The 17,526-nt window shown below is 35.8% G+C and overlaps 1 protein-coding gene across 1 annotated transcript; it reads right to left on the bottom strand.

Annotated features, from left to right (window-relative positions):
- Positions 1 to 528: 528 nt before the first annotated feature.
- LOC123309288 (UDP-glycosyltransferase UGT5-like) lies at positions 529 to 9,996 on the bottom strand. The gene is made up of 5 exons (XM_044892323.1): positions 9,676 to 9,996; positions 5,369 to 5,770; positions 2,891 to 3,283; positions 2,587 to 2,806; positions 529 to 877 (listed from the first exon to the last, which is right to left on the bottom strand). The coding sequence occupies exons 1-5, from the start codon at positions 9,911 to 9,913 to the stop codon at positions 562 to 564; spliced, it is 1,569 nt and encodes a 522-aa protein (XP_044748258.1). The 5' UTR covers positions 9,914 to 9,996; the 3' UTR covers positions 529 to 561.
- Positions 9,997 to 17,526: the final 7,530 nt, after the last annotated feature.

The following is a 17,526-nucleotide window of genomic DNA, read 5'->3' on the forward strand; positions in this document are numbered from 1 at the left end:
GATACCAAACTAGCAAGAATTTCATCTTCTCACGTGAAGGCTTTCTTAGGGTGAAGGTCTCGAAGATATGTCCAAATTGGCAATAAATTTATAGCATAGACTAGAAATATCATTGCAAGGGAGTAATCTTAGTTCTTCATAATGATGATGTGGCCTAGGCATTAACATATGGAGAGATAAACGCATCAAAATAATGAAGGCATTGAACTTCATACATCATCATGCTCCAATAGAAGGTTCTAAGATGAAATGAACTAGAGTTCCTTACCGAATTGAATGATTTTTACCAGAATAACTTTTACAGGTTTCTTTGTCAGGTTTTGCAATCCCCATACCTTTTTCAGGTGGGTGATTGTAATACACTTATCTATTGAGACCCACCTCAACTGATTCATTTACAAAATCTTTCGTCCCGATTACGAATCATATTGAGTGAACCATTGAACATTCCGCTTCAAAATGAGAGCTGAATATAATAAAAAATGAATTCACATTTTTCTCGAAAATATTTATTAGTAGTACAAAATATAAATTGATATAAATACTGCAGTGATTTGTAGTTCAAGATTTTTTAACTTTACTTTTATTTCTCGATTTCCTTGTTACTTTACTCTTACCCGAAAGTTTTGTTAAGAATTTCATTGTAAACTTGATGGTATACATAATTGATAATAACAAAAATATCAAAACAACTGTGAAGAAAATATAGATATCAATCATGTACAATTGATACCAAGTTAAGTATACTCCAGCATTCTGCAAATGCTTGCCGCTCCCAAATTTGATCACGTGTTCAATCCAGAATATTACATTTTCCATTGGCTTCACAGGCTGATCTTTCATCAGTGAAGACCTGCTCTTCACGTTTTGTGAATATCTGGAACAAACAAAAAATGAAGTAGGGGATATCTGTTTAGCTATTGTGTATCCGCTAACGAGGACATGACAAACGCGGTTTTCATTTAGTTATGAAATGTAAAGCTGCTACTTGATTTATCCAATTCAGAAAACAACTTTCCATATCCTATCTTCTCTACAGAGAAATGCAAGAAGTTTTGTGGGGATCATGTCACAAGAAAATCTGCAGAAAATCTTCTGTATCTCATAAATATTCGAGATGCAACGCTCAGATTTCGTGATTTTCCTTGTTCAAAGACTAATTATACAATGTGAGTAAAAATTGAGGCACAAAGTTGAAATCTTCGGCATTTACTGTTTGTTGAAGAATACAGGTCTATTATATGCAACTTTTGATAGAGACCCAAAGAGTTAGTCCTGCACCCTCTATGGGAGGTGGAGGGTAGATGAGTTTTTCAAATGACAACCCTGAATTTTTATGCCGGCAATTGGAAAACCCTTTGATGTTTCGGTCATTGAAGGGATTTTTCATCAATACTTTTTGTAACATTGGGATGAAATTGTTGTACTTATCACTTGAACCATAGTTGCGTCCGTTTTTGAGGCCATTTTCTTGATTTGTACCAGGAGCACACAGAACTCCGCCGTCAAGTGCCGCGGGCACCAAGGAAATATTTTATATGCAGGCGACAATTTGAAGAATTATCGTTCCATCAATGCGTGCTAGCTATGAATCAGCAAAGGAATTCCCAAATAGGCTGAAAAGACCGGTTTCTGGGTAAGTGTCTCTCATAAGTACAGTGCAGTGTAACACATCTCAACCGGAGGATGGTGTCCTTAAACTTAAAGAGAGTAAACAGTATCTTGCGCACGTAAACGTTCCCGGTAACAAGAAAGCACAATGGGGTGCCTGCTCAGCTTTTGTTGTTTCGCAATCAGTACTTCTTATCCGTCATATGTTTGTCAGGAACTTCTTTATCACATGACTAGACAGAACATGTCAAGTGGTTTCAGGCAGTCAGGGCTTCTAATTGGAAGAACATTTTATAGGACTGAGATCACCGAACTTATGGACATTGAGAGGAAATAGCTGAGTCTTGTGACTGGTTCATTGACTGCCCACCTGCTCAATAATCATTTGAAAAAAATGGGATTCACTGGGTCTATTCTATATATGAAGTAAATTCACACAGTTAAGGACAACGCACTTGGGAAACTCTGCACCCAATAATACAATTGTGGGACACATGAGAGGGACAACTCTTCGTCAACTCATGGCAATTTTGTCGGCTTGCCTCAGAGTGAGATTCTCTCCTACTGCATGTGGACGAAATGGGACACAAGGCCTCAGTTCAGCCCAGAATAATGAGCATGTAGAAGAAGAAGAAGAAGAGGAAGGTCATTCTTTTCTGAAAGAACTTTCCTATCTCGAGATAACTAGATCTTTTGTTCAACGATATTTTTTAATAATTGCTCTACGGAATAACTGAGAAATTGAAATTGGCATCCAGATCAGAATTTGCGTCTTTAATGTTCATTAACCTGGAAATAGAAAATAATGACATGCAATGATTATGACTGAGTGCCCGAAGGATGTCCGAGGTAGAAATTTATGAGTGGATAATTGGCAACTCTTCATGCTCCTTTTTTATGAAGACATGAGAAGTAATGCTCATTCCTTGTCCGCAACTTTCATATCGGTTCGAACTCGAAGAATTGTGAACTCACTTTGGATTTGTTATCAACTCCTTCAGCTTTTGTCTGAAAACTTCCTCACTTATATCCCCAGGTTGAATGACTTCTGCGTAACCTGCTGAGTGGGCTAAATTCAAGTTCCCGATCTGATCACCGACGAATGGTATACCCAGTATCGGCACACCATGATAAACACTTTCTGTGAGACCTCCCCAGCCTCCATGTGAAATGAACAACTTCGTATTTGGGTGCGCTGAAAGACGAAAAGTAATAAAGTTAGAAATAGATGACCTCCTGACCAAAGAGGAGAAAATTTAATTGATAGTGAAGAACTCACCCAGAATATCAGCTTGAGGCACCCAATTTCTGACCATTACATTTTTAGGTACATTTTTATGTTCTAATTCTGATTTGAATATTACTCTGATCGGTGATATCTCTGCTAATACTTTGAATATTGCATCACGTTTTTCTTCGTCTAACATTCCTACTCTAATATTGCCTCCTAAGCTGAAAAGAATTGCCCCATGCTTAGCATCGTCCATGAAAGTTCCGAAATCATTAGGTAAAGGTTTCACATCTTGAACGTGGTAGCCACCTACTTGAATCATGTTTGGCACATAAGGTCTGGCCGGTTCAACGCTGTAATGCGAGTTCGCAAGAACAAGAGAGACGTTTCTTTGTAGTTCCTTCAAAGTAGGAGAATGCGGAAGATGCTTATCCAATAGACCTATTAAAAACGTGAATTGTTCAATGAAATATAAGGACCATATTAAGTGGGTGAAATACAATTGTTGATTAGGTATTCCATCGATCCATTATCCAGTTGCAAATAGTTATTTTCCTAAGAAGTGCGGCAAGACACTTTCAGCTAGAGTTAGGAACAATATTTTTTCTACAAACGCTTTAAATATACAGGGTGAGTGTTTGACTCCTACAAATATGTCAACAGTAGATTCTTGAGGTCGAAAGAACCACTTTTTTTTACCAGTTTTTACGAATCGGCTCGGTTTAAAAGATAAAGGCTATTTGTGAAATTTGAGAAACTGGGTACTTTGGCTGAATACAACTCTGTTTGAAAGATTCACACATGGTTAGTGTCACATATTTAGCTAGTTATGCTGAAGGTAATTGGCACAGCTAATTATGAAAACTTAAAATCACTATATATTTTTATCAGGGCCGAAGCGGAAAAAATGGTATAGGAAAAAGTGTTTCTTTTGACCACAAGAATCTACTGTTGAAATATTTGTACGAAGACTCACCCTGTATATATTTTTTCATCAAGGTCCAACTCGAAAAAAAAGTTGAAAAAAACTGATTAATTCATGTATTGTGACCTATAGTCATATAGTTGCTTTGTGTAGCCAATCACAATTGAAACAGTTGCCTCGGACATCATTGTCACGTCAATATGTATGTATGTAAATTTTCCCATGTAACGCCACTGCCTTTCTGTGGGGCTAGACAGAGAAACATGGAAGAAATATTCAGTGTAAAACTTTTATAGAATTCAAAATATGCCAAATCATATGAAATTCAAATACTTTGCTCATTCTGGTATTAATTTAAATATCAAGGGTAGCTCCTCTGGAGTAGAAAGTAGAAGTAAGGCTAAGCTAAGCCTACACTGAACTATTATATTTGCCACCAATGAATAATTTTTTTGCGGCGCGAAATACGCAAAATAGCTATTTTTGGGACGATTTTACACTTCCGTAAATATGTTGTGTAAATGTATATGTAGGTGTGACCAGATTTGGCAATAACATGAAAATAATTGTATTTTAGTATGACTTCTTCTTGTATGGTAGGTATTTCTATGATTACGATATCGCTAGACATAATATGATGTGTATCCATCGCTTTTCAAATCAAAAAATGGCAACCAGTAGCAAAACTGTAAAACAAATCTGTAAAACATTAAATGAATGAAAAATATTCATTCCTACAAAGATCATTTTGTTGCATTCTCATTTAAAAAAGTATTTCTCGTCGACCTTAACAAAAAATGATATTTTACGTACTAATTTCCGAACAAAGTCGACTATTTTTGAATGTGAGTACTGTTCGTCCTGATTCACTTTTCGTACTGATTTACTTTTCGTCCGGCTATTCGTCACTTAGCGATATATTAGACCCTGGGGCGATTGAATCAATTTTGTGAATACAGAATTTGATGAAACCAGTGCCTGTGACAATAACTGTCATTTGATATTGTCGAATTAATTCTTCACAAATTCTGCTAGATTTCACTAGTGAAATAGGTACGTGGTCTTAATGTTAGTATTCAGTATAATCAAGAATGGATAGTGATAGCGATATGGATAACACTAATACTTCACCAAAGCTCAGGGAATTGGCAATTACGGACACCGTGAGGAGGCCATAAAATAGGTAACTTTTTGCTTTCATAAAGGTATGTGAGATCGACGAAAAAATGTAATATGCACCGCGGTTGAAAACTGTCTATATTGTCTCGCCTGCTTGCTATCCTCGGCTGCGCCTCGGCTATCAATTTGCAGACTTGACTGTAATAGATAGTTTTTGACACATATATAACTATTGAAGCATAGTTTCTAGACTCGAATTACCCATTCGAATAGGGACCGATCAACTAAGAACGTGCATTAAATTTTTTATTGAAAGAGCCATGTGTCTTGAGTCGAGCCGCAAACTAAAGAACTGTAGATTAGGAAATAATCTGCTGATTGATCTATTTCCAAAATAGAAGGTACATTGAAGGTCTAAAATTTACCCTGCATATAGAATTCTGATTACAGAATTCTATATAATTATATCGAAAACATCATACCTTGATTGAATGGAGCTATGAAATAGTCGTTAGCTATACCCATTACCAGGTTCGCTGCAACAGTAGCTAGTCTTCCCCAGAAGTATTCTGTGGGTGCATTGGCAATAGGATTTCTGGAGTACACCATGGTGGGATTCGCAACATAATTATTCCAGATAGTAAAATGACCAATGCAGGTGAAAACTACCGTTGGCACACCTAAATGTTGACCAAGTCCTAGTATTGCATCGTTGAAGAAGGCCAACGTAATGAGCAAATCGAATTTGGGTTTTTCCTTGATCAATTTATCAACAAACGGATGTTGCCAGAAAAGTTCATTCGGTGTTGTTAATGCTCCAGACATACGTCTGAAATTACCGATGACACCATTATTTGCTAGTTCTTTGTTCGACAACATCAAATCTGGAAAAAAATGGATCTTATTTGTAGAACCTGCATGAATAGAGAAATAATATAAACCACCAGTAAAATTAATACACTGCTCCCTTGTGCAATTTGGTTTTGATAACAGAGTTATTGAATGGTTTATTGACCATGTGGAATCAAACTGTCCACACCTCCATTAAGCAAACTTTATGTCTGGTTTGATTTTAGACTATTCGAAGTTACTGTTCATATACTTTTTCCACTATTCGACACAAAATTGCTTGAATACCTGGGTTCAGAAGTAGTCGAGAACGCCAGGCATACGCATATTTTAGAGTATGATCCCAGAGTGACCAGACATAACTTATTTTCACACAGACGAATCTTTAAGATCTCAGTAGAGTCTCATGTGCTTTGAATACCTGCGAACTTGTGGAGCTTGTCTAGGGACACCTGGGCAGATACCAGGTGGCAAAGGTAACTAAAAATAGGTGTTACTTAGCTTCTTTTCACATGGCTGATTTTTATATATGTTTCAAAGCATATTATTCTGAAAGTGACAGACTTTCCATGGGCCAAAACTCTTGCCAGACGCTTTGAAGCTGCACAAGAAATAAATGAACATTACTCATTTTCTTGTCGATCTTATGATACAGGCATCCTAAACTCCAATTTTCCAAAAAATTTGGATTCACCAAAATTTCGATTATTCGAAATCACTGCAATTGATTGCTGCAAAATCTGGCATCACCTACGAAAATATAAAAGAATTATTCTTTCAATAACAGACATGCCTGTCCATTAACTATTTAAGAATTCGAAAGAAAATACTACCCCATTGTATCTGAATTAACAAGGGACTATGAATGCAGTCACTTTATTGTGTATAAGTATGTACAAGAATTGATACTCTTAGGTATGTGTATGTGCAATGTATAGTATACAGTAAAGGGACTTCTAACAGATTGTGAAAGGGAACAGAGTTACCATATTCTCACTCACACTTATACGCATGCATAGTGATAGTGCTCTTGCGCTTACACTCCCTACTAAATAATTTTTATGTTTAGGGGATGTTTGGTCACTACTATTTGTCTGAATGATGAAATATAGCTTTTTTATAGTTACTTCAATGACATATTTCAATATCAGACATGTGAAAATAAGTAAAAATCATTTATTTTTTGTGCAGCTTCAAAGCGTCTGGCAAGAGTTTTGGCCATAGAAAGTGTCTGTCACTTATAATATAAATTCAGAATAATATGCTCCAAAACATATATAAAAATAATCCATGTGAAAATAAGTTAAGTAACACTTATTTTCAGTTACCTTTGCCACCTGGTATCTGCCCAGGTGTCACTAGGCAAGCTCCACAAGTTCGCAGGTATTCAAAGCACATGAGACTCTACTGAGATCTTAAAGTTTTATCTGTGTGAAAATAAGTTATGTCTGGTCACTCTGGGATCTGGACTATTTGCAATAGAGCCCAGTAATGAGAAAATTTTGTTGAATATAAATATAAATTTTCGGACAAATTTGATTAGAGTCTCTTCGAAATGAATGTAAGATGTTTTTTTAGTTGAATGAGCCATGAACAAGCATTGAGAGATAGATAATGGGATTCAGCAAAAAAAATTTCCGGATAGATGGTGATTTTCACTATTCTTTCCTTATGCTTTCCAAATACTTTACATCAAATTCTTGTTAATTCCCACTATACCTAACGTAAGGTATATTTTGCATACTTCCATTCACTGACACCATAAAATAGTACGTAGATATGTGTTTTGTGATTTACACTGAACAATTTAGACGGAAAGAGGAAGACATGGCAAGGATATGAAAGAAAAAGTGAGAATAAGCCTTAAAGATGGATAATTGATTATCAATATTTTTACAAGAAATATTGTTCAGTCCAAATGCACAATACTTTTCACGCACAATACTAACATATGTAACATATGTATACAATGAATACACAAAGATTTTACGTAGAGTATATGAAAATGGAGAGGATATGGTACAGTGAGAATCTACGTAGAAATTCGAGTCACTATTACGCAGGCAAGCAGAACTGAACTTTGCAGCCAATTAGCGCATTGCTAATTCTGATTCATGGTCGAAAATAGAAGACTAGTGAATGTTGAGATGATGAACCGATGTTTTATTGCTATTCAGAGTACAAAAATTTGAGATGCTCGTTTTGAATTCGATTTCTACATAAAAATGGAAATGTTTCAATCATTACTGTTCATAAGATTTCCATCTTGGAAATATTCATTCTATGGGCTGAGGATGAATCATATAATTATTATTTGGAAATATTTCGAAAAAAAAATAGACAACCTTTATTGATTCATTCAATCAGAAAAGGATAGTGCATCGAAATGACATGATTCTGCAATTGTGCCACCTTTTTTCAAGAAAGGCAATAACCGTTGCGCATATTATTAGCCTTCCAAAGTATCGTAAAGTTGTGAAAGGATGATCTTGGAGTATGTGCTTCAGTTTATATTGGGTAAAACAACTATTTCGATAGTGAATCTAGACCTTACAATCCACCCAACATTAAAAAACTTTGTATCTTCTCCAGTATTGCTAAATTCTCAGCCAAAAATCGAAAATTTTCAGCTTCATGTCGTGTACAGAGTGGGCAAGATTCGTTGTCTACTGGGGGGATTTAGAGAACTAGAGCAGCTAAAAGAAAATGGATGGTACATTCTCTAGCTCTCTTTTCCTGACTGAACCAAATCTGAAAACCAGAATCGGCCTTCCATTCCTAAATTATGAGTAAGAAAATAATTGAGAAATTGCCATTTTCAATATGCTAAAGAAAAATTAATTTTTTTTATTAGCGCTTGGAAAGTATTATTTTCCACATGTCTCTATGCGCCAATCATAAAAATCAAAGGTTTCTCTGTGCGTTAATTATCTACTCCCTAGTAGGAACATAAAATTCTGCCATGTCTCTATGCTCTCCGTGAAAGTGTTTCATTCACGTTAGTAGGAAAAATATTGTTCCTAATTCATGTGGAAAGCGCCTTTTCCGTACTCGACAGCTTGACCGAACGACGCAGTCTTCTTCTTCTTCTTCTTCTTCCTTTTGCTAGGACAATGTCCTGTCTTTTCCAACTTTTTATTCGATGTCCTGTGACGATGAAGTCCAGGAGTCAGCCCATCTCTTCGGTGGTCTTCCTAAGGGTCTAGTTGTGTTCGGTTTTTCCTTGTATGCGGCTTTGGCGAGTCTATCGTCGACGCAGTCTCTTACGGAAAAGAATCACTCTCCACACTTGTTAGGAAAATAACTATTACAATCGGTTTTTCAGATCACAGGGTATTGAGTCCACGAAAAATAAATGCATATTTAACAGTCGCTATGATAACGCCTACCTACCTATTGTAGTTTATATCACAGATCACAGAAACAACTTGTTTCTGTGATCTGTGGTTTACATTGAAAAATCAGAAATCCCTGTCATATGTCGAAAACTTAGAACAGAGATACATGGAATGGCCATTCAGTGCTACAACTGAATGTTTTGTAGTACAAACATTCGATGTTTTTATGTCTAGCGCGACACTAAGGCAGTGGCGTTAAATTGAAAAATTCACATATTTCCTATTTATCGTACTGAAAATTGATGTGACACTGATGTCCAAATCAACTGTCTCAAATGTGATTTGCGACACTAAGCAACTATCACACTCCAGTCTTTGGAATGTTTATTTTCCATTCCATGTATCTATGTTCTAAGGTTGAAAATGGCTGCATCGAAAAATTTTATGAAATCATATTCGAATTACTCATAAAAAAGTGCCTGTAGAATGTTATAATTATTTTCGAGTACTTTTCATAGTTATAATCTAGTAATAAAGGCCAGAGGAAATTTTTCATATCAAAAGTATGCCAAATCTCAAGCTAATTCTTGAAAAATTTTTACCTTCAAAGAATTTACTAATAGACTCCATATGAATAGATGTTAAATTCTCCATCTGCGGAGAAGGAAATGGATTCACGAAGGTGACATGGTGACCTTGCTTGAGTAGACCCTCAGATAGTCTGATGCCCAATACATTGTGACTTCTACTTGGGGAACTGAAAATCACTAGAATATTCGATCCATTTACCAAGTGAATCAAAACTATTAATGGAATCAAGTTCAAAACTGACTTAAACATATCTCTGTGGAATTATTTATGATACTGGGTTCCGGATTCAAGTGTGCAAGAGTAGGTACACACGCTCTCCCCGTCCGATTATCTATTTCGTAGGTACCTGCCGTGGATTACTGCGTGCAAAACTAGTTTCACAATCAACTCAATCAGCGAGTAAATTTGTTTTTGATAACTACTCTTCTAAATTGATCTAAAGGTGGTTCGAAATGCCTATGACTAACGCGGTATGTATACACTTTTAATAGGGAATACTCCTTCTGGCAAAAATGATGTATTTATTATGAAATATCTTTGAAACGTCAAATTCTGAAATAATCATTTCAACTGTTTTCCAAAAAAAATAATTTAAATATTTAAAATGAAAAATAAAAATGGGTATTTAAAATTTAAAGCGTTTCGTTTCAATTGCACAAGTTGGCAACATCGACTGAAATATGTGTTGATAATAAAGAAAAACAAATACACTAACTTGATGAGATAGACAAAGATGGCTGTCTTTGAAGTCTAGGACGAACGAGGAAGGTCGTAAAATTTTATGGAAATTTCATGGCCGGCTGCTGTTGAGGCTAGCCAGTGAGTACGCGACTTATGATTGCTGTGAATCAACGGCTGTTATTTTATAAACAACTAACTTCTTCTTCTAATAGGCGCTGTTGCCAAATCGTGAACTAGAGACGAAGCGGTTTAAATTTTAAAACCTCATATTTGAAGAATGATTTCGAATAATTTTTGCGTTGCATTTAAAAAATTCATGAATGAAACTCATAATTATTCAGTTTAAACTTGCATATGCTGTGATAACCCAAATTGAGAAGAATTCCCCAATTCAATTCAGGTGAAAATTATGAATATTTGGGTTTAGTGATATCAATCGTCGGCATTATAGAGATGAAGGTGGAAAACAGAATACACGATCTCGTGATACAAATACCTAAAAACTACGCGAAAGCGCTACCTACTAAAGTGCTTGCAGATGGATTTTAATATACAAAATTAAAAACCAGTGCTGAACAGCAGAAACATCGTGAATATTCGAAAACAATCTTGTCCCTAAAGGCCGGATATCGATTGTCCTTGTAAATTTGTGGTTACATTATTTCAATAAACTGTAATATTCTCTCAAAATTAGTTATCTGCAAATTTCATCCTGAATTAAATGAGTAAGGAGGTATATCATTTTTTTTCAAAATTCTCTAGAAGATAGAACTAAATCTTTTTCATCGTACTCAGGTGATTTTTTGAGGCTGCATACGAAAAAACGTCAAAACTGTGATTTCGTTATTTTCGTCTACCATAGTACCTGTTTCTGCAGTTTTTTACAAGAGGAAACAACATTCTAGTTAATCATTTTGTTCATTTATTCATTCGCGTTATTCATCGCATAATTTGTGAATGCTACAACCCTCTTGATACAAAATATAAAGCGAAATAAAACAAACTGCAAGCAATAAAATTAGAAACTCTACGAAACACTGAAAACTAACCCTTTAAACAACGATAATGATATACCAAAAAGCTGAAAATTAGATGGAATACTGTCACAGCGTGTTGAACATCCATTAATATAAAAATGCTTGCTGTAGGTGGTACGGACAGGAGCAGGATAAAAATACAACATTACACGAGATGCAGTGAAACTCATCAAGCTAAGCAGAGGGCAATCTATATAGCCATTCAAGAGCTTGTAAAGAAGCACAAGATCGAGAAGTATCCTTCTGTCTTGAGATTGCAGACTTAAACTAGTTCTGATAAACTCATAGTTGATGGAGCCGGTTGGAATTTTTAACCTATAAGCCACCAGACGGAGAAATCTATTTTGAATAGCCTTGATCACTCGGACGCGAGTACTATAGGTTTCCAAACAACCGAGGCATACTCAAGAATGCTCCTAACTAGAGAAAAATAAAGGAGCCTTAATAACTCAACATGGAACACCCTTCTATTTCTGTGAATAAACAACTTCAACGCTCTTTCCTTGTATGTAACATGTAAACGTGACCACATGAACCCTTCGGAGGGTGACATCACAAAGAGAAGAGCTGAAAGAAGGTTCGTTTCCTCGGGAGAAAAAGTGATCATCACATTCTATTTAGACAAGTTCAGTTTGAGTCTACTGAGCTCGCACCAATAAAAAAAACATCATTGAAATAATGAATATAGTCAAATATCTTCAAGTCATCGACACAAGGAAAACAACTATAAATAAATCACAAGATACATCTCTAATGAACAGAATAAAAAGAAGTGGACCCAAGTGGGAGCCCCGAGGAACACCTAGACTGATGGTCGATGTCTAGGTGTTCCTCAATGTCCAATTGTACCATTTACAATTCGAGAACACCCGCCATGAATGAGAATCAGGTAATCCTCATTCATTGAAATAGGCATTTTGTCGAAATTTTCGGAAGCAGTGAAGACTAATGAGAGTGGATGAAAATGAATTTCGAAAATGTTGATTCTTGAGATCAACCATTTTCATTATGGAAGTAAAAGTGTTATTTCTTGAATATCTGAGACATCGTTAAAGTTACTTCTTTACTTGGAGATCCACCACGATGGCCTATTAGACGTTTATAGAGAACTAATCATAATTTTGTCCAAATTTTTGGCTAGAGCAAATCGAATAGTATTCTACTGCAGTTTCCTTGAATCTTCTCTTATTGTGATGACCTGGGAATTCTCTAACTCTGTGACGTGGAAGGAAATTTCTTCACCGATACTTTCCTAGTAAGACCAGACAACCGAAATATTTTGGAAGAAAACCGTTATATTATCATAGAGGGGCTTTACCGATTGATATTATGGCATTGTTTTCGATCAACCAGGCTTATGTTTGTAGAGGAAACCGTATATATCTTTTGTTTTCAGAATTCTTATATTTTATAATTCTTTTCGTTCAACCGTACTTTTTCTGACTGGAGAAAGGTTTTTCAACTTGTTCCGCCTATCTCTTTCCAAGCCAGTTGATTGACCGAACAATTTGAGTATATCCAATAGGAAAATGAGTTACCCATAGTGGGGGCAGTTTTCCGCGGAGAGGGGTAAATCTTTGAGGCCCGGCGCTGAAGGTCAAGAGCGAGTAAGTTGAGATCTAGCTACCAAGGAACGTGTGTAAGGTGTTTACCGTGCAATACAGTTGGAATTACGACAAGTTTGAAAGTCTAAGGCAAGGCACTCGTAGCATTTTCATTCCTTCCGTAGTGCATACCTGGGGTGATCTCTCGTATATCATCTCGTATATAGTTTATAGGAATAATTTCCATTGCTATAAGGTTCTCCCGAATATCACAAATTCTTCAATGGGAAATGTGCCTCTATGGTAATCAATCTAAATGTCTGAATATTAATGTGCAGCTGGACATCATACCGTTTTCGGCTTCCAGCATCGCATCGGAAACGTAAAGTCGAAATCGGAGCTGACGTGGGGCTGAATAGGATGAGGCGGGGGTGCAGATTGGGGTCGGTTGTGGATTTGGAAACGGCTGACGGTTATCAGCATCGTGCACGCCGACTAGCCGTCTGTTGCGTGTAATTGGGACTAAACAAGTTCACTGCTGCGTACTAATTGATGTCTATTGCTACATTGTTTCTAAATAACGCTACCATCTCTCTCCGTCCCCAGTTTAAAATTAATTAAATAGTATTGTCAATCCTGTCATTGTGAGCGCTTTGTGTAATGAACTCACTCTCCAATAACTCCTACCAATAATATACTGGGAAATTGCGAGGCTCTAATCCTTTCATAAAAGTTATTTAAATTAATTAATTCAATTAGTTATCCTGCTGCCATTTGCACGAATCATTTGCAAGATTTTCAATTAGGTTATTCGGCTGATTGAGGAAATAATTGTACAAAGGATGGCCTTCTAATTGAAATCGGAGGAAACGTGTATTCAGGATTCGTTCAATGAACTGCATACTATTTGCCAAGGTACTTCGATCTGTCTGGTTGAATTCTAGATTGAATACTTCATCTAATGAATTGTTTCCTTGCTCAGAAGAAAAGAGATTTGTATTAGTTTTTTTTGTGAGTAGCAACATGAATTTATGAGATCTAATGTTGATAGATCAGTGTTTCGAGAAGTTACTCTTGTTTTTGTGTTGCATATAGGGTGTCCGGAGATTAAACTTGTGGATAAAACTTATCGGCTTATAGGGACTGACAATATGCAAATGCTACACATCAAAAATGCCCAAGACCACTTCGTTTCTGAAATAGGAAATAGGTATAGTGATTTGTGCATTTGGACGAAGAATTCATTCTATTATATTGAATAGAGGTATCTACCGATCGCATTTGAATTTGGTAGGTACATGAATGTGAAGAATAGGCCTTAACAAGTATGCTCTTTGAATGAAACCAATATCACTAATATCAAGACAAATATCTTTTGTTCTCTTATCACTTACCCTGTATGATAATTATCGAAAATATAAACTCAAATTCGAAATCTACAGTAAATTACTTTAGGAACTTGAGTAAAATTGCTAGAAACCTTCAAGTTATTCAAAAATAAATTCTTATTTTCAATTAATAAAAAAAAATTCTGCTGCTGTGATAGTTTCCCTCCAATAATTCGAGAGTCAGTGAATTATATTGTCTATTGCCACGCTCTTAATAATGTTATGATTCTGGAAGGCTTCGAAATTTTCTCTTGTTTTTTTCTCTTTATGTTATGTTCATTAAAAGCAAATTATTACTCATTGGGCTACTTTTTCGTGAATTAAAATTCTTTAGTAAGCAAATATCTATGTAGGTACAAAAAATTTAGTCAAGTGTATTTTTAACAAGTAAAACAAGTTTTTTTACCATTTTTTTCAGAAGATTTCGAATAATATGATATTACACTGGATCACAGGAAAAAAGAATATTCTGGTCCTGATATATTTTCAAAAAGGGCTACATCTTAAGGTATTTTTTTAATCGTGTATATTCAATCGGACGTGATTTAATTTTTTCTTGATCTACTAAACACTCTGTGACAATAACCCAGCGGTTTTGGGCATTTGTAGGATGGAATTTTGCAATCATATTGATTTGCAGTCCCTTAAACCATAAAGAAGTTGATTACTTATGAGAAAGTGGGTTCGCAGAGTTCCTATGATTCCTATGATTAAAACTATCGCGCGACCACAAGTTACATATGGATCGGCGGCATGGGGCTCCGCAGCCAAGACCCATATCAAGAGAATACAGGCCACTGAGAATAAACTCCTTAGAATGGCGATGGATGTACCCTGGTTTCTTAGGAACAAACAAATCTAGAAGGACTTGGAATGGGAACCAGTTACAGAATTTATGAAGGAAAAGGCGGAAAGGATATTCGACAAAGCCAAACAACATCCAAATGAGCAACTACGAAGATTAGTCGACTACGATCTAACAAAAGAAGCTAGAAGGTCAAGAACCTACCACCGAAGACCGAGAAATCAGTTGAGGATTTAAATGTAACCAAAGTAGAGCTTAACCCATAAAAGATATAGGCAGAATACAACTATTAACACGACTATGATCGTGTGAGAGTCCAGAAACCATAAGAGTCAACTGGTTAATAGGCAAAATGCCCAGAACCTATGAAGAAGCATTTAAGGGTTTTAGTGGGTCTCGAGCTCAAGAGAGTGAGAATCCCCACGTCTGTTTTGCAGATTTTCCCCCAGCTACATCAAAAAATAAGTTCCTAAGAACTAAGATTTAAGAGAGGAACAATCTCCTCAACAGATGGCGTTCTCTTGATCGTCGTCTGGAACTTAGATTGGCTCGTTTTTTAGGGCCTAGTGCTTATTTACGCTGCAAGAGCCCAGCATTAGCGCTTCAGCCCAAGAATTACACTACTCATCACGGGATGAGTAGTGATCAAAAACATCACGTATATATTCAAATAAGCCTGCTTTAGCAAACTAACAAACAAATGACATTTGCGATTGGATCTGTTTCCCAATAGAGTATACATAAAGAAGACCATAATGAATGAACCGCTAAAAAAACAAATGAGTCATATCGGCAACAAAGAGAAAAACTGTATTATGGCCGGTTTCATAATCAAACCTAAAGTCGCTTTGATTTTGAAGCTTGCTTTAACCCTACTAAAAATGACAGTAAAGGAAACTTTAAGCTTAAAGTGACGTTTAATTCGATTATGAAACTGGACGTTAGTAATTTTACGATAAAATTGTCCACAAGTCTAGCGACTAATGTTAATGAAGTGTTTCTCTCTTTTTAGTCGACAGATTTATTCATGAAGTTGTCCTCGAGGTACAAAATTTTTACTTACCTATATATTTTTTATGTTATTTAAATTCATTATACAAAGTTTGCTCACCTCTTAAGGCAGTAACAATGACGACCAGGCCTTTTCAAGTATTCATTATCAAAAATTTAATGATATATTATAACCCCGGATATGATACGCAGCTCGGTAGGTAGCCAAAATTCATTAGGGCAACAAATGGAATATTTTAACAACTTCAATAATTAACAGTTTCACAATTCAATTCAGTGGAAACTTTTCCTATTTATTTGGGCTATCAAGGCAGGGCAGATTAAGGATACCTATGCAAATAACCAACTTATTAGCTCTTTACTCCAACATCCGTTCGAGTTTAATTCTCTTAATTGCATTCAAACAAAAGGGAGGAGGGCGAACTACTTATTCAATGCATTAATTCATTCTGTTTCCTCAAATCCATATTTGCATTTTTCCGGAATATCGCGGACTTAACTGCGAGTCGAGAATATTAATTATCCTTTAGCTGGAGCGCAGACAAGAAAAACCAATTAATTTTGCGAGTCCATTCGAAAAATATGCACTCTCCTTCTAAAGAAAACCTATTTGGATTTTTTTCTATTCGGAATTGAGTGATTGTTATTCATTTGAGGACTGTTAAGTAAACAAATGAAGAAGATTCATTAACCCCCATTTATTTGGATAACTCCAGAATCTCCTGTAAAGATTAGGTAAAAATAATGTTCAATATAATATAAACTGCTTATGTAGACTGTAGACTATTGGTAAGGGAATAGAAAGAAAGTCCTTCAACTTTCCTGCGCCTACTACAAACCCTTGATATATCGATACATTTTCGCCAAAACATCGTAAGCCTCAGTTACTTTCCTTGTTGATATTTTGGCAAAAATGTTTCGATATACACATCTAGAAACAATAATTAGAGAAAAGTTCTTGTCTTCTACAATGACAGAGCATATGTCAGAATTTTCAAGGCCTTGTTTTCATCAGTGCTGCACACTATAATAATCAGGTAGACTGTTAATAATATAATGAATCAAACAGTTGAAGGTATACTCCATTCACTTTTATTTTAGCACTCGGTTGGCCATAGAAATTTGACACATTTCACTCTGTGTAGTACGAAAATGTGGGGTTATGAAGCTTGTCAAAACATTTTTGGGTTTCAAATCAACGCTATGTTGCCCGTTCTACGTAAAAGATTTTGTTATTACGTATTTTATCACAATGTCGAATCTCTTCGGAAAATATGTGACGAGCTTAATAAGTTTATACAAACTGATTGAAGGCATACCAAATCCAGTTATTTGCATGGAAAATACAAGAGATCAGTATAATATCATAATATGCAATAGCTTGAGGAGAGTTAAT

This window comes from Coccinella septempunctata, chromosome 3 (assembly GCF_907165205.1).
Source record: "Coccinella septempunctata chromosome 3, icCocSept1.1, whole genome shotgun sequence".
Classification (NCBI taxonomy): domain Eukaryota; kingdom Metazoa; phylum Arthropoda; class Insecta; order Coleoptera; family Coccinellidae; genus Coccinella; species Coccinella septempunctata.

Excerpts from the sequence above, each read along its gene's own strand:
- LOC123309288 (XM_044892323.1), bottom strand. The coding sequence starts at position 9,913 with ATGTTTAAGTCAGTTTTGAACTTGATTCCATTAATAGTTTTGATTCAC. Across the intron at positions 5,771-9,675 it reads TATTAGTAAATTCTTTGAAG|ATTTGATGTTGTCGAACAAA; the intron begins GTAAAAATTTTT and ends ATTTTTTTCCAG. Across the intron at positions 3,284-5,368 it reads CATAGCTCCATTCAATCAAG|GTCTATTGGATAAGCATCTT; the intron begins GTATGATGTTTT and ends CGTTTTTAATAG.